We start from the raw sequence: 16,341 nt of genomic DNA on the forward strand, positions 1-16,341 counted from the left end.
GACCCTCTTTAACTGTTGGTGGTCTCTGTCAGTCAACAGACAAGGTTGGCCTTGTGCTGTATGTGCCCCTTCATGTTTCCACTTCACTATCGCATCCGAAACAATGGACCTAGGGATGCTTAGGAGTGTGGAAATCTCGCGTACTGACGTATGACACAAGTGACAACCAATCACCTGACAATTTTTGAAGTTTGTGAGAACCGCAGAGCAACCCATTCTGCTCTCTCATGATGTCTAATGACTAATAAGGTCGCTGATATGGAGTACCTCCCAGTAGGTGGCAGCACAATGCACTTAATATGAAAAACATAGGTTTTTGGGGGTGTCCAGATACTTTTGATCACATAGTGTACACTTGTCTGGGCCACTTTTATTTGCCCCACTCTGTATTTTAAAATTCTGAAGAAATAGTAATTTTTTAAAATGAATTCTTCTATCTGATGTTTTAAACTTTTCAGTTAAACTTGATCCAAAAATTTATGTGTTAGTAGATGTCACTTTCCCCAGTGAGTGTCATTATCAATATTTTCAGGTTCAGGACCTTACTTACACATCAGAATCTCTCTAAAATGTATATTGTGAGCAAAAATCAGCAACAAATAACAAAATCTGCATTTTTAAAAATTATTTTTTAGGGTGATCATTAAGTGCCTCCCCCCCCCCCCCCCCCACTCCACCCACCACTCATCCCCCATAACATACATTGGTACAAGTGTGCCAAAAGATATTTTCATGCTTTCATGTCTTGGTATTGCTAGAGTTAATTGTGAATTGCAGAGTAGTCATGTAGATGTACAACTAATACTTTGTTTCTAATTGTGGATTTTCCCCAGAAAGTTTTTCTATATTAATAAATGGAAGTACACAAAGTAAGCCAACTTTCAGGTTCTTTTTTTCAACAAAATTATCAGTTACTTGCACAGCGAATGGACTACATTCAATGAGTTTTGGAAAACTGTGTGAAAAGTATGTGACCTCCAATTCAAATTCTTATCAATATGCACACCTAAGAATTTTGAACATTCAGTGGCAAGTTACTCAGATCACAGAATTAGTGGGACCATCTGTTTTGAGGAAGTGGGGGGAAAAATATCGTTGTTGACTCTCCAAGCTCTGTAGGAGCACCCACATCACACATGATTGAGAGCTTACTAAATTTTCTAAAACGAGACCTAACATATGGAAACACTGCTAACTCATTCAAATTAATGTTCGTAATGTCATCCTGAATTATACAGAAGTTGAGTTTAAAGTGTGAACTGTTACCCACATCGCCATAATCATTCTTACTAATATATTTCCCTATATATTAATGTACAAATATCAAATGGCCCTGTGTTTATTTTCATATTCTTGTTACCTATGTTTTAATGTATTCTTAAAACTGGATAGCGAATTTTGATTTAACAGCACACTCACAGTTTTATAGTATGCTAATCATGGGAAAAGTCTGATGTCTTTTGTGATGCCAACACCCCTAATTTTTAAATGGTGTTTTAGTAATAGTAATTAACTTATCACCACCATCTTCTCTCTCTTTTTGCTATGTATGACACTGAAGCCATAACCCCCACCATGATGATGGCAACCACCTCTTCTCTCTCTCTCTCTCTACCCCCCTACCCCTCCCCCTCCTCCCCACTCCATCCGGCTGGAAAAAAAAATCACCATCTAATACATCAAAAACTTTTCTATCTGTATCTGGTTATCGGATTCTGATGTCAATTGTTAGATCATTTTCCAAATAAATACTTAAGGATAGTATCTTGGAGATGGATGTCTAACACCATAACTCACATACAAATTACTGTCTGCTCTTAATGTTTCCTGAAAAAGATATTTACAAGATGAAAGTCATTTCTGGTTCTCGATAATTTAATGTAAAACTGATGGGGCAGAATGTAGCCTATAGTGCAATAATGATGCTATAAAACTGGTATGAAAGAGAATAGGTAACTACTCACTGAAAGGGTAAGGCACCAGGGAATGGACAAAACAAGAACACAGAAATGATAAAATGTTCAGCTTTCACACAGTTCATCATCCTTTTTCTGTGCTGTAGATGCCGCTGCAAAGGACTCTTCTATTTAGTGAGTAGTTATATACACTTATGTAAGATTTTTCATCAATATATACTGAAATACACAATGGTGTGCTATGACAAAAGTTCTTTAATTACAAGCTGTCACATAAATTACAATTCGGATGCTTTCATAACATGCAGAATTTACATAATATTTACATATCACACACACACACACACACACACACACACACACACACACACACACACACACACAGAGAGAGAGAGAGAGAGAGAGAGAGAGAGAGAGAGAGAGAGAGAGAGAGAGAGAATCTGTCATATCTTTTCAACAATTGTGATTCAAAATGATGTATTTACAGTGAAAATATCTATCAACTTTTTACATATAAATAAGACCTCATTTATAAATAGTATAATTTTCAATAATAATCATCATCATCTGTGTAGTCAATACTTGACTGATATTCTATTGGAATATCCATGTCTCTTGTAAACTCCTGCAAAGTAAAGAGACATTAATCACTTTATAGCACAATTCAGAGCAGATACAGTTCTTATTTTCACTTTTATATGAAAACTAGCTTACATTAATTTAAGGAAGAACTACAACTCAGGATGTAAGTTAGACATTAATAATAATGTATTAAAAGATATCTAAATGGTATGAACATACTTACTGGATCTATGTGTGATGGTACTGGATATTCACATGGAAAACATTCTGTGTAGCTTACACCATTATTGTGTGCAGTGCATTCACAAGCTTGACAGGTGAAAGGGGCAGCACTGTTGACAACTCTCTTAGAGAAGACATTAAGATATTTTTTAACAAAGCTCTTCTTCTCCATTTCAAGTTTCTTAGCCATAAAAACTGATCCTGCAAAAGTCACATGGGAGTAAAGTGTGATGTATGAACCTTTCAAAACTACAAATATTTGTTATTTTTATGTTGCTGTAAGCCATAAATTACTGACAAAAACCCACTGACAGTTTTATCTCCTGGCATTAAAGGCAAATATAAGATAAGAGGATGTGGTCTCAGGGTCAATGTTTCAGTGCCAACATGAATTAAAAAGGAATGTGTATAGTTACAAACATGGTTTTGAAACAATATTTTAACACTTAAATATACTCACTTCAGTTATCCTGTAACACTAATAATTTCAGTAAATACTGACTAACAATATACTGTTTAATGCTGGGATGTCCAACCTTTCTGCTTACCTGGGCCACATTGGAAAAAGACAAGTATATTTGGGCTGCACATAATATACTTAACACTAACAATAATGGCTGACAAAAAAAGGATCAATGAGAGAATAGCAGGAGTTTGAAACTGAAAATGTCTATAATCACCGTAAGTGACAATGTGCAACTATTGACATACAAAGATTGAAGAATTCAATTATAATGTAGGTAAATCAATAAATAAAGTTAAAAAGAAAAAGAGGAAATTTGATGCAGATATCCCTAGATTTTAATTAGGTTATAACATATGTAATGGCCTTTACATTCATATAAGACTACAGAAAGCTGTGAGTTATGAGTGCTTAACATAAAAAGATTTTAGCTTGAGTCAGTTTCAGTGGAAACCACGCAACTTGGCAAACTACTTTCTCACAAATACAGTTCACGAAATGATCATGGAAGAAAAATAAGAGAAATTAGATGTAATACACACTTTTAACAACAATTGTTTCTCTTACGGGCTGTATGTGTATGGAACTGGAAAGGAACGGAAACGATATTGATACCAGAGGTAACTCCTGTCACACACCATAATGTGGCTCATAGGCTACAAATGTAGATAAGTAAAGCAGTTATCAATTCGAAGACTGTTTTGAATACCACAGTACTTTCTTAGACGTTTTCATGTTGGATGTGGTATGCTGTTGCCTTTCTCTGACCTTTGAACTGAGCTACCCAGCCAGTTATAGGAGGACCTACAGTTTTATATGGATTCTGAAGCACTATGCAACTCAGAATTTTTCACATCAATAATAATTGCTAGAGGTGAAAGAAATGATGAGTGATAGATAAAAATCCTATGACTGAGTTGGAAACAACCTGCCCATTAGAATTGCTTCAAATACAAAGCAGCCTAAATCATCAGTCAATTGTAAGGGCATTTTGAACTTCTTCAGTAATGCTGAACTTGCTCTCCAGAAAGTGAAAGGCACAACTATCTACAATTATGATGAGACCAACATACAAACAACCAGGATCCAGAAAAACAAAAAGGATAGAAAGGGTAAAAGAGCACAGCTGTGCTTCAATTAGCCAGATAGTATGCAGATCTGCTTCCTCCTATGGTTGTGCACAAGGCACAGAATCTGTACAACAACTGGACTGCAGGTCTAAGGCTTCCATTCAATCACTCATCGACCAGTCTGGCTTGGCAGTAGCAGACAGCAAAAGAAAGTTTTAAATTCCACATTTAACAAAGCATTCATGCAATACATCAAAGCAATTCATAGGTGAGCTGCTAGATTTGCTACCAGTAGATTTGATCAGCGTGCAAGTGGGAGTCGCTGGAAGGAAGAATTCATTCATTTTGAAGAACACTATTGAGAAAGCTTAGAGAACTGGCATTTGAAGCAGATTGAACCTACTGCTGCCAACATACATTTCATGTAGGGACCACAAAGTTAAGATGCAAGAAATTAGAGCTGATGCAGAGGCATATAGACAGTCATATTTCCTTCACTCTATCTGTAAGTGGAACAGGAAAGGACATGACTAGTTGTGGTAGAGGGTATCTTCCACCACACACCGCATACTGGCTTGTGGAGTATCTATGTAGATGTAAATGTAGATGTAGAAGGTGGACCAGCTGGTACAAAATATGCCAGCAATCCAAGTGGTTGGTTTGACAGGAACCTCTCAAAGCATGGTTCTTTAAAATTTTATTGATACATTTGTAGCTACTCATGATCCTGAAGACTCAGTGATGTTATTAGGAGACAATCTTGCTAGTTACTTTTGTACTAAAGAGATTGAGATATGCAGACATAGTAAAATTTAAATCACTCTATTCCCACCATATGCAACACCTCACGCAAATCCTTGATGTTGCAGTATTTGCCCATGGAAAAGAAAATGGAGAGGAATTTTGGACCAATGGAGAAAGGAGAGTTAGTATCATGGTTGTATTCCAAAAGAACAGTTTCCTATCTCCTTAAACAGACTATAGATTGGAATTAGTGAAACCATGAGCAAAATTTTAGTATCAGCATTTATTGATACTGGCCTACATCCACCAAACCCTACTGAGATGTTGAAAAGAATTCCTGATGGATTAGATGGTGAGGAAACAGACAGAAATTTAGGCAGGAGTTTGGTACATGCATATGCTGCATGTGTGCAGGAGATTGAAATAGAACCTCCTGTGAGTTTTTGTGTCTCAGCATTGACATAATCCTGCCAAAAAGGACTTTCATCCTCAAGTATCCAAAATCTTTGCAAAAACAGACCAGTTTGTGTTAGGTGCAGAACAACTGTAGACACATTTATGTTTAGTATTTGCCACATAAACTGGGAAGGTTATAGAGGCCAATCTAATTGGATTGATTGTGTGAAATGTTGTAGATGGATCTGTAGCCCATGCACTGGTGGAAATACTGACATGTATTACAACTGCCCCCACTGTGAGGATTCAGATGATTAATCTGTAGAGGACAGTGACAAGGACAAAAATTACATACAAGATCGAAAATCACACAGCTTCAATGTGCCTTGCAATTACATTTAACCCTTTGAATACCAGTGTTTTCTGTCTGAAACCCCATTTATTTACTTTTATTTTAAAGTACCAGTGCACTTAGCATGAAACTATCAATCCTGTTGCAAGACAGAGACATCTTATGGTATACTGAGGGGCTACAAATGTAGTGCATTGTTGCAGTCACATATAGTGTTCAAAACAAGTTGGCACAGAGATTGTGCTATGTGTGGCTGTACTTAGGAGGTCATTGACAGTGAAAGCGATTATATCTAATGTTATTCTAGCATATATTCTTGCTAATTGAGTGCAACAAAGTAAAGTAAAGTAACTAAAGTTAAAGTAACTCTGGCAATCTCAAATTAAAGAAAAGAATAAATTAAATTTATATGTTTCATATCTGTGTCTATTGTAATAATGCTATTATGTACTGCCATAGTTCGTATTTTGCTGAAAGCCAACAGTTGCTTATTTGATCCAGTATATGTTCATAGAAATTATATTCTACTGAAAGTTAATAGCTTGCCATATCGAGGAAAACAGTGAATATAAGCAAACATTAATCTTAGGTAATGTAGATTATTGCCGTAACAAAAGTGCTATCTCCAGTTAATCATTTACTTTTCCGCAATGAGTTTATTATTTAAATTAAAATAGTTGAATATTAATGATATAAGATGATTGCTTTCTTTGTTCATTATTATTTCATAATTTATTGTGTTTTCAGAAATGTGCGTCAACTTTCTGTTGCCACATGTTCAGCCAAATGATTACATATTCAATACTGTCCACATTATGGACCAGATATTGGACAGACAGTGCCCAATTGGGCTGATAATCATACTAATTAATTTCTCTGTTATTTCAATTAGATTTCTTGTGAACACTGTAAGTCACATATTACTCCTTTTAGTTTCATGAGTGATGCCACTGTTTATGTATTAATCCAAATCCAAATAAGTAGGAAGTGCAGCAGTAGAATCAATTGCTCATTAGAACAATTTGTTGTAGACTTCTTTCCACCAACCAGTCATATTTTCTTTGGAGACTGTAGTGTTGTCGAAGATAAAATTCATTAGACATACGCAATCAAGGTAATATCATCACGTTAACCAAATAGTAAGGTGGGGTGGGGGAGGGGGGGTTGGAGGGAGAGTCCATGAGAGATACACAGTTTTAAGGAAGTTTCTAAACAATTGTTTTGCCCACAAATGCTGTGAATGTGAGAAGAGTTTGAGGTATGGTTACTCTTGTACCTGTTCATTCTAACTAAGTTCGATGTCTGACCTCAGTCCTTACTCTGAAGGCATATATTTTCAGTTTACTTAATGCAGTTATAATATCCATATCTATGAACATGCTGTTATGAATTGCTTAGTTGCTGAATGCTTCACAAATTAAAATGGTCACTCCTCTCATAAAGGTTTTAACATAAAGCTTAAGTTTAGAATTCAATAGATATAGTCATATGCCACATATACATATTTTACACTAGTGACACATGTTGTGAAGTTTGAAATGCTCTTTTTGTGAGGTAGCCTTCAAATGGATGAATACTTTGTGTGTGACCATTTATCCTGTGTTGATGTGATTTTGTAAATGAGCAACTGTGTCCATCCTTTGCTTAAAATGAGAGAGAGGCCTAAAATTACTTAACTTTGTTGCACAAGATTTGTGTACTACCTTTTTGCAAATGAAAATTGACATGTCAAAGATTCCAGTATGGTATAGTGCTTTCTCTCACATCACAGTCTTTTTGATCACTTAAGCTGGATGCTTGTACACAGTGACGCATGTATATATAAAAACTGAGACTTTACACCAGTGAAGATAGATGCTCTCAAGATGGGCTTTTACAACATCCTGGATCTGATAGCAGATAGGTCCAAATATATATTTTTGCATATATTTTGCAAATATTTTGTAGATTACAAGTGAAAACAACTTTCATAAGCACTGTAACTTCAACACCTAGCTTCATGTAATCTACAAATTAAAGTTCTGATGATGAGTCTGTGGTAGTTTTAAATGTGGATAATAGGAAAATAAATGTTTCCACATGTTAATAATATGATTTAGAGTTTCTTTCCAGCACACCCACTATTCAAACAATCATAGTGTTCAGAAGCTAGTAACGATAAGGTATAAGTCCCAATCTCCTTTGCTCTACTGCTCATTGCTGCTGTGTTTGTCCTTAACCTAGATTCTTTGAGTCATTTTCAACACAGAGTCAACATTAGCACATCTGAAAATGGCTGCACACTTACTCGCTGCATCATACTCTGACATGCACCAACACACCTCTGCGTACGTGGACTGCTGCCAGCGCCACTGTGCGACGACCGCAGGTCAAATGCACTGCACGGTCATACCCCCAAGGTGATTTAAACCCACAAACTGCCCACCAGAGTGTTGTTTTACCAAGTATCAGCATTATCCCTAATTTATGAGCATGAGTGTAGTTACAAAAATAATGTTTTTGGTAATGTTACTGTATTACTTGTTTTAGTGGTATGTGGTGGGGGTGGAGGTGAACTGGCGGAAGGGTATTATGAAAATGCCTGATTGTTCAGAAATTATTTTTTCTTTGATAAATAATAGTTCATTGAACGTTAAACACTGAAAAACATGATATGAAAAGCTTTACGGCACTGAAAAATTAGGAAAAAAGTGAGGTGTAGATATTTACATAAAGAAATGAATAAAAATTGTATTCTGGAGGTCTATAGTGTAGTTGTTGTGAGAATGCTGCCACACAGCACATGTTAATGCAATCACATTTTTTCAGAAAGTAAGTAAGTGTGAATGTAAAAACTACTGAAATGGTTAACATACAATGTTGATTAACTCTGAAGTGGAAATGCTGGAATGTAAGACAAAGAAAGGTAAAGATAAAATTTAGTTTCTTTAATCCTGTGATCTGTTAACTGAAGAAGTAGCACCACATAATATAAAATGCTCCACAGGATTACAAGCAGAGGCAAACTTTAATTTGCACATGAAAACGCAAAGTAGGGAACTTCCTCATTTCATTGGTAAATATGAAATTCTTAAAAAAAGCTGAAATAAATGTGTTACCTACCATTTGTTTCAAGAGCCAGTGCAGTACATACTCCAAGCAGAGTCTTTGGTAGTTTCACTTGCCGTCTCAGACCTTTGTCTCCCTTCAGATTTTTCACATCATTCTTGGTAAATGCAGTTTTTCCATCAATTCCTGTGATTCAAAGTGTAAAAGTAACTTGTAAGATCTTTTTTACAAACAATAATGTGTATATGAGACAAAATAATGAGGGAGAATCAGATCATTTTTGTATGGTTTTACTTCGGTTGATGCAGTAAATGAAAGAGTCACACACTAATTAATTGTTATTATTACAGAAGTAATTCCAGTAATTCCTGGGGCACATGATGGCAAAACAAATCAGTGATAAGTTACCACACTGAAGAATCAGTATTAGATCAACTGAAGACATCATAATCCCATCAAAAGTATGTTTCTAGTGCACTTACTAATAATGAAATTTGTTGTACAATACATTTTCAGCTTTCTTGTCAGGTGAATCTGAGTAAAATATTGAGCTTTTAACACAATATTACATTCACTTTTTCAGAAACAACTGACTAATATGACTGCTATTATGGTGATCATTTATAATTCAAAGCCCTTTGATGGCTTGCAATTAATCTATGTGTAACGCCATTATGTCATTCTGGCAGAGATTGTATCCATGTCCATAGCAGTAGCACCACCACTCTCTCATAGGAAAGTAAACAGTCCGGCACATTTCTCTGTGTCTTCTTGGCATCAAGAGCCTGCTTCCACATACCACTAAGATTATAGCTGCTGTCCTAGTTGAAACTGTTCTCGCACATTCTGATTTCTACTGCTTGTTTAACAACAAAATACCCATTTCACAGGATGTGCACTGTGGTTAAGAAATGACAGCCCAATGGTGAAACAGTATTTCATTCTAAGAAAAGTAAATTTATTTTATGGCCTTCACTGGACCACTATGCAATTATAAAAAAGTTTATATTATGAGGTATTATTCAATAATATAGTTCAATTCAATAAAAATTCAATAATATTACGCAATGGTTCTGCACACTGATGTGACAAATGTCATGGGATACCTTATAATATTGTGTCAGACATACTTTTGCAAGGCGTAACTTAATGTGGCATAGACTCTACAAGTCATTGGAAATCACCTGCATAAATACTGAACCATGCTGTCTCGATAGCAATCCATAATTGCAGATGTGTTGCCAGCACAGAAGTTTATGCATGAACTGACCTCTTGATTATGTCCCTTCCATGTTGGATGGGATTCATTTGGATTCATGTTGGACTATCTGGGTGACCATATCATTCACTTGAATTGTTTAGAATATTCTTCAAACCAATCACAAAAAACTGTTGCCTCATCACACAGTGCATTTTAATCCATAAAAACTCCATTGTTGTTTAGGAATGTGAAGTCCCTGAATGGATGAAAATGGTCTCCAAGTAGTTGAACATAACCATTTGTAGTCAATGATTGATTGAGTTGGACCACAGTGTCCAGTCCATGCCACATAAACACAGCCCACACCATTATGGAGCCACCACAAGCTTGCACAGTGCCTTGTTGACAACTTGGGCCATGGTTTCATGGAATCTTCACCATATTCAAACCCTACCATAAGCTCTTACCAACTGAAATTGGGACTTATTTGGCCAGGCCACAGTTTTCCAGTCATCTAGGGTACAATTGATATGGTCACAAGCCCCGGATAGGCGCACATGCGATGTCGTGCTGTTACCAAAGGCACTTGTGTTGGTCATCAGCTGTCATAGCCCATTAATGCCAAATTTCACCCCACTGTCCTAACAGATACATGCATTTTATGTCCCACATTGACTTCCGTGGTTATTTCATGCAGTCTCTCTCATCTGTTAGCACTGGCAACTCTACACAAATGTCACTGCTCTTGGTCATTAACAGAAGGCCGTTGGCCACTGCACTGTCTGTGGTGAGAGGTAATGCCTGAGATTTGGTAGCCTCAGTGCACTCCTGACACTGTGGATCTAAGAATACTGAATTTCCTCATGATTTCCACATTGGAACATTCCCTGTGTCTAGCTCCAACTACGATTCTGCATTCAGAGTCTGTTAATTCCTGTCATGTGGCCATAATCACATCAAAAAACCTTTTCACATGACTCACCTGAGTACAGGTGATTGCTTTACCAATGCACTGCCCTTTTATATCTTGTGTATGTGATAGTACCGCCATCCAATATATGTGCATATCGTTACCTCATGACTTCAGTGTAAAGTATTGCTATAATTTATGATTAAACAAAGTGTTTTTTGTTCTTTTATGTGCCCATATTTCTTTATTCTTACACACACACACACACACACACACACACACACACAACTCTCTCTCTCTCTCTCTCTCTCTCTCTCTCTCTCTCTCTCTCTCTCTCTCTCTCTCACACACACACACACACACACACACACACACACACACACACACAGATGTGTGTCTAGCAATATTTTGTTTTGTATATTTTGTTTTTTAGGTCATCTGTTGTAATTTGTAATTAACTTATATTTTTCTTAATTTCTGTAATCCATTCAATGTTGCTCTCACTATTTCACAATTTTCCTTTTATTCTCTTACTCATTTTGTTTTCTGCTATTCTGATCAGAAGTTTAAGAATGAGATGTGTTTCTTCCTGTTTCCGCTTCCCTGTATACTGTTTCATTTGAAGCTATTCTCCAATCTCCATTCACTTGATATTGTTTTTTATTTTTTTTACAAATGTCCTAATTATTCTTCTTTCTGTCTTTACGTATTCTGCCAGTTTCTGATGTATTAATTGTTTTGAAGATGGCTTCAGCTGCATATGTCATTTCTGTGTATGTAGCTGTTTTATAATGTTTTAATTTTGCAGTTGTTAACAGGATTTATTGTTGTATGTGTTTTTGGTGATGTAATTTGCTCTGTTTACTTTCTATTAATCTATTTTTCTATGTTAGTTTCTCATTTAGGTTGTAAGTTATGGTTTTACATAAATATCTAAATTTATCAAAAACTTTGATTTACTGTTTTTCTATCATAATTTTGTTTGCAATTGGTGGTTGAGTTAGCATCACCCTCCTGTCCAAACAGTAATTTTCTGTGAAATTTCTTTTAGCAGTTTAACCTGTTGTCTGGTTTCTTGAACGTTGGCAGCTGGGAGAGCAAAATCACCAGCGAAACCCAGACACTTTTGGAGCTTCTAATTCTTATGTTCCATGGGTTTTCCGTGTACCAGTCTCTTATTATCCCAGTGCACAGTTGAATAGTAATGATATTACACAGTAACCCAGCCTAAGGTCTGTTTCTATGGGGAATTGTTCAGAAATGTCTCCTCTAAACTTGACTTTTGGTTTGGTGTTGGTCTGGATAAGTTCTACTAATTTATTCAGTGTTAGATGATGCCCAATAAGTTTTAATACTGAATGTCTATGGAGAGAATCATATGCTTCCTTACAGTCTAGAACTGTTATTGCAAGAGATTTTTTCTGTGTCCTGTAATATGCCATTTTTAACTTTAAACTAATGATCTGCTCTGCACAGTTTTCCCATGGTCTGAAACCTATATGGTGTTTCCTACCTACTTTTCTAGTTGTTTCTTCATTTTTCCACATAGCATCTTGGATAACATATTGTATGTGCAGTCTAGGAGAGGTTCCTCCGTAGTTATGCGAATTGCTCTTACCACCCTTCTTGTGTAGAAGGTTGGCGATGGAAATGTCCCAATGTTTGGGGAATTGTTCAGTTATCCAAATTTTTGTTATAGCCTTGTGTAAGGAGATTTTGACTGCATCACTTGAATATTTCCACATTTCAAAAAGATCCTGATCGTCTCTACACATCATATATGTATTTATTTTGTCAGCAGAATGCTCCTTCTTGGTGAGATGGGGAAGTCTAACTTGTGGGGGTTTTGTTTTATTGGTGTATTTACATTGATTTGTAAGAGTTATTTGAGTTCTTCACAGTTCAAAAGTTTATTAAATGTTTTTCCATGTTTTCAGCATTTTCTTTGCTACTGTGTGTCATTCTTCCATCTTCAGTATTACCATACAGGGATCATATTGTTGTAGTTCTTTCCCTAAGATTTTTGTAGTAGATCCTGGATTTGGTTTTGTGGTAATGAGTTTATTATTCTTTATGAAATCTGCTCTTGATTCTCCCAATGTGTGTGTGAATGTTTTCCTTTCATTTATGAGGTTGATGGCATTTTCTTCTGTTTTGTGCATTCGAAATTTTAACCATGCTTGGAATTTGTCACATTCTGGTGTCCAACATTCACATTTTATTCATGTGTTCTAGAGCTTGGTACCAGTTCTTCTAGATTCTTTGTTAATTTAATGATCTGTGTTATTTGTTGATATATGTCATTTTAATTAGTTGATGTGGGTTGTAGTGCCTGTTTATTTTATTGTTCTTTCATTTTTTCATTAACAGAATGAATTTGATTTTAATTTTAACTGAGTAGTGGTACTTTAACTTTGTAAATTTCATTACTTTTATCCATACAGACATGGTATAGTTGCCATCCCCTTTCTCCAATGTGCATGTTTCACTGTTTGACACTTGTTTGATTTCCTCCTGAATTATGTTGCTTTAGTTACAAAGTTGCGACCTCTGTAGCAATGTACAAGTCTCTGCAGCATTCTACAAGTCTTTGTCTATTCTCATTTGTAAAGTTACGTTGACCCCATTCATCAATTATAATTCCTTCCTTTATCAAACAGGAGATTTAAATCTCCCAGTAAGAGCTTTTATCTATTCTGTTCACAGTTTGTTTGAAAAGTTTCCAAAACTTACTTATCTCTTCCCTTGTTTTTGTTAGATTTTTTTTTCATTTTTAGAAGCATGAGGAGTTATTATTATGTAAGTTGTATTCATTGTTTTAAAAGTTAGAGCAGCATTTTTTGGTGATATTGCTTGAAAATCAGTTATTGAACCTGTTATTTTTATATTTACTAAAAATCTTTTATTACTGTGGAAATAGTAACAGAGAGAAACCCATTGTTAGCAACATGATTAAGAGTCCAGGGGCCTCACTTTCATCAGGAATGTCCCAGTTTGATGCTATGCTAAATGTTTTCTCTGAAATCTACATATAACAAATAGTTCAGTGGCCCACTCCTGATAGAAGGATAATTAGATCTAGCTAGTGTCCCATCCTGACTTCACACATGTAATACTAAACACCCACAGCCAGATGACTTGTTCTCTGTAGTGGTAATTTTTTTTACAGGCCACTGTCTAGAGTTATGATTAAAATTAGGTAACTGAATATCAACTCCAACTTCTAATCACTTAAATATAACTGAAACAATTTGAGCAGCTCATGCCATGTCAGTTCTCAGAAGGCATGAGTTATTCAACAAATAATATCAGAGTTAGTCAGTTTGCACAAAGTAAACACACATACTGTCCTCCCTTCACATACAGACAGAAATATGCATTTGACATAAGTTGCTTGTTGATCATTGTTTATTTTACAAGACTAGTTTTGGGCACTGCCTATCATCAGTGATACCTGGATTACAAAAAAGTCACAGTTCTTTCAATAAGTTACTTAGGAGTATATATAGCAATGTTTTATGCACATGTGATTTTTCATATCCTTATAAAGTTACTTGCCTTATATGTAAAGCTTTCTAGCATATGTCAGTGATGATATTTGATAAATATCTTGTAATAATAGAATTAAATGTTTTATATGTACATAAATGCAGTCAGCATTAGATATTTTTTATGTTTTTATGAAAATACATGCAGTTGTCATTGGCAATAGCGGTACCTGCAAAGATTATTTTTTATTATATATTAAGCTAAAAAGCACCAAATGTACAAGACAAAATATATATACATTCTGATTGAGCTTTGCTGCTCTCAGGAGCCCTCAGGGGATCAACATTAGTTTACTGGGTAAGGGTATGGCGACACCAGGCTTCCTAAGATGGGGAATGATAAGTGCCAGCAGTTCTTTGTCTCCGTAAGCTCTGAGAATGCTTCAGCAATCATTATACAATGCAGTGGTGGAACATTGTGTGCCACATGGAACAGGGATCTTGGCTTGACTGCCTGGATTGCAAGGATAGTAAAAAGTCTACAAAAAGTTCTCATTCTTAAGGTGCTGTGTGCTATGTGTGCTGATGAGAAGCATAGCTGTTGAGGTGGAACAGTCAGTAGCTGGCAACCTCTGGGAAAACTGCTGCAACTCAGTTGTATAAGGCTTACCTAGGTATGTGGGGCTCTGTATAGGTGGACCTTTATTTCCCTAGCTGCTTGGGGGCAGAGAGGGAATCCTTGAAATTTTCTCCTGATTCTGGAATGGGTGGGCTGCTGGTAGGTACCACCACCTAGTCTAACAAGAGAGCTCGTGCAGCTAGTCCTCCTGACTCAGGGACTAATTCAAAGACTATTGTTTCTAATAACAGAATGCATGCTGCTAGTTGAAATGTGTTTTTAATAGAAAATAAGGCAACTTTCACAAAGTTTCATCTTTCTACATCCAAAAAGGTTAAGAGGGCACTGTTGTCACCTCAAAATCTGTCAAGCAGTTACATAATGGGGCACTGTTGGTTGTAACCTCTAGTCCCCAACAGGTAACAAATTTGCAGAAAGTGAAAAGCCTTGGGGACTATGCCATTGAAAGTAAGGTCCACAACTCCTTGAAGTACAGCAAAGGCTTTGTGACATGCAGGCATTTGGTGGAAATGTTCAAAGATTAACTTAAAGCTTAATGAGCCCAAGAAGGCACAGTTGACATCCAAAATACAATTAAAATGGTGGATTGCAATCTGGTTAAGTCAGACTCATTCACATTTACTTTTAACTGTATACCTACACTTTGGACATACTACTCCTTGGAGTAAGGGAGAAGCCACTTGTCAGAAATTTGGTAAAGCTGCTGACCCTGGGAATCACCCTGTCTCGAGCAGGGATTGCAGTGTATATCTTGAAGCATGGAAGATACAAGAGCTTAAAACTATGAAGTGAATCCCATATGATGAGGCAAAATAGCTGTAAAAAGCTATGTTGTCCTCTGCCTTCACTACCTCCTTTGCTTCTGTTCTTAAACAGCCAGTTCAGAAGATAGGTGTGGCTACACAAATGGAGGTTGTTAGTGTCAGCACTAGTACCTGCATTTATCAATTTACTAGAACTACTGCAGTGCTTTTGAAGGCCATACCTCTTCCCAGAACATCGGAAAAGGCTATGTTGCCCGTCTAAAGGTTCAGTCTGGTCCACCATCCAGTGCTGCCACTACCACTTCTATGGTTTTGACTCTGGAGCATCCCCAGGCAAAAAAGCCAAAGGCAGAGCATAAACCTCTAATTAAGACAGGAAGTAAGCAGCCTGTGGATGTTAATGTCACTCTCTTTGACATCTCTCATGATTCATCTTCAGCACCAATGGACTTTGATGTTGGCCTGGGTCCGCAGCTCGTGGTCGTGCGGTAGTGTTCTCGCTTCCCATTCCCGGGTTCGATTCCCGGCGGGGTCAGGGATTTTCT

The 16,341-nt window shown here is 36.5% G+C and overlaps 1 protein-coding gene across 1 annotated transcript in view; it reads right to left on the reverse strand.

The window, feature by feature from the left end:
• Positions 1–2,153: 2,153 nt before the first annotated feature.
• The window catches only part of LOC126469699 (apolipophorins), a 738,135-nt gene continuing 723,947 nt past the window's right edge, over positions 2,154–16,341 (reverse strand). The window contains exons 71-73 of the mRNA XM_050096873.1: positions 8,848–8,979; positions 2,722–2,921; positions 2,154–2,541 (exon numbers count right to left, since the gene is read on the reverse strand). Coding sequence (XP_049952830.1) covers positions 2,464–2,541; positions 2,722–2,921; positions 8,848–8,979 — 410 coding nt within the window. The 3' untranslated portion in view covers positions 2,154–2,463. The remainder of the gene's footprint in view (positions 2,542–2,721; positions 2,922–8,847; positions 8,980–16,341) is intronic.

The sequence above is a fragment of the Schistocerca serialis genome, chromosome 3, assembly GCF_023864345.2.
Source record: "Schistocerca serialis cubense isolate TAMUIC-IGC-003099 chromosome 3, iqSchSeri2.2, whole genome shotgun sequence".
NCBI lineage: Eukaryota > Metazoa > Arthropoda > Insecta > Orthoptera > Acrididae > Schistocerca > Schistocerca serialis.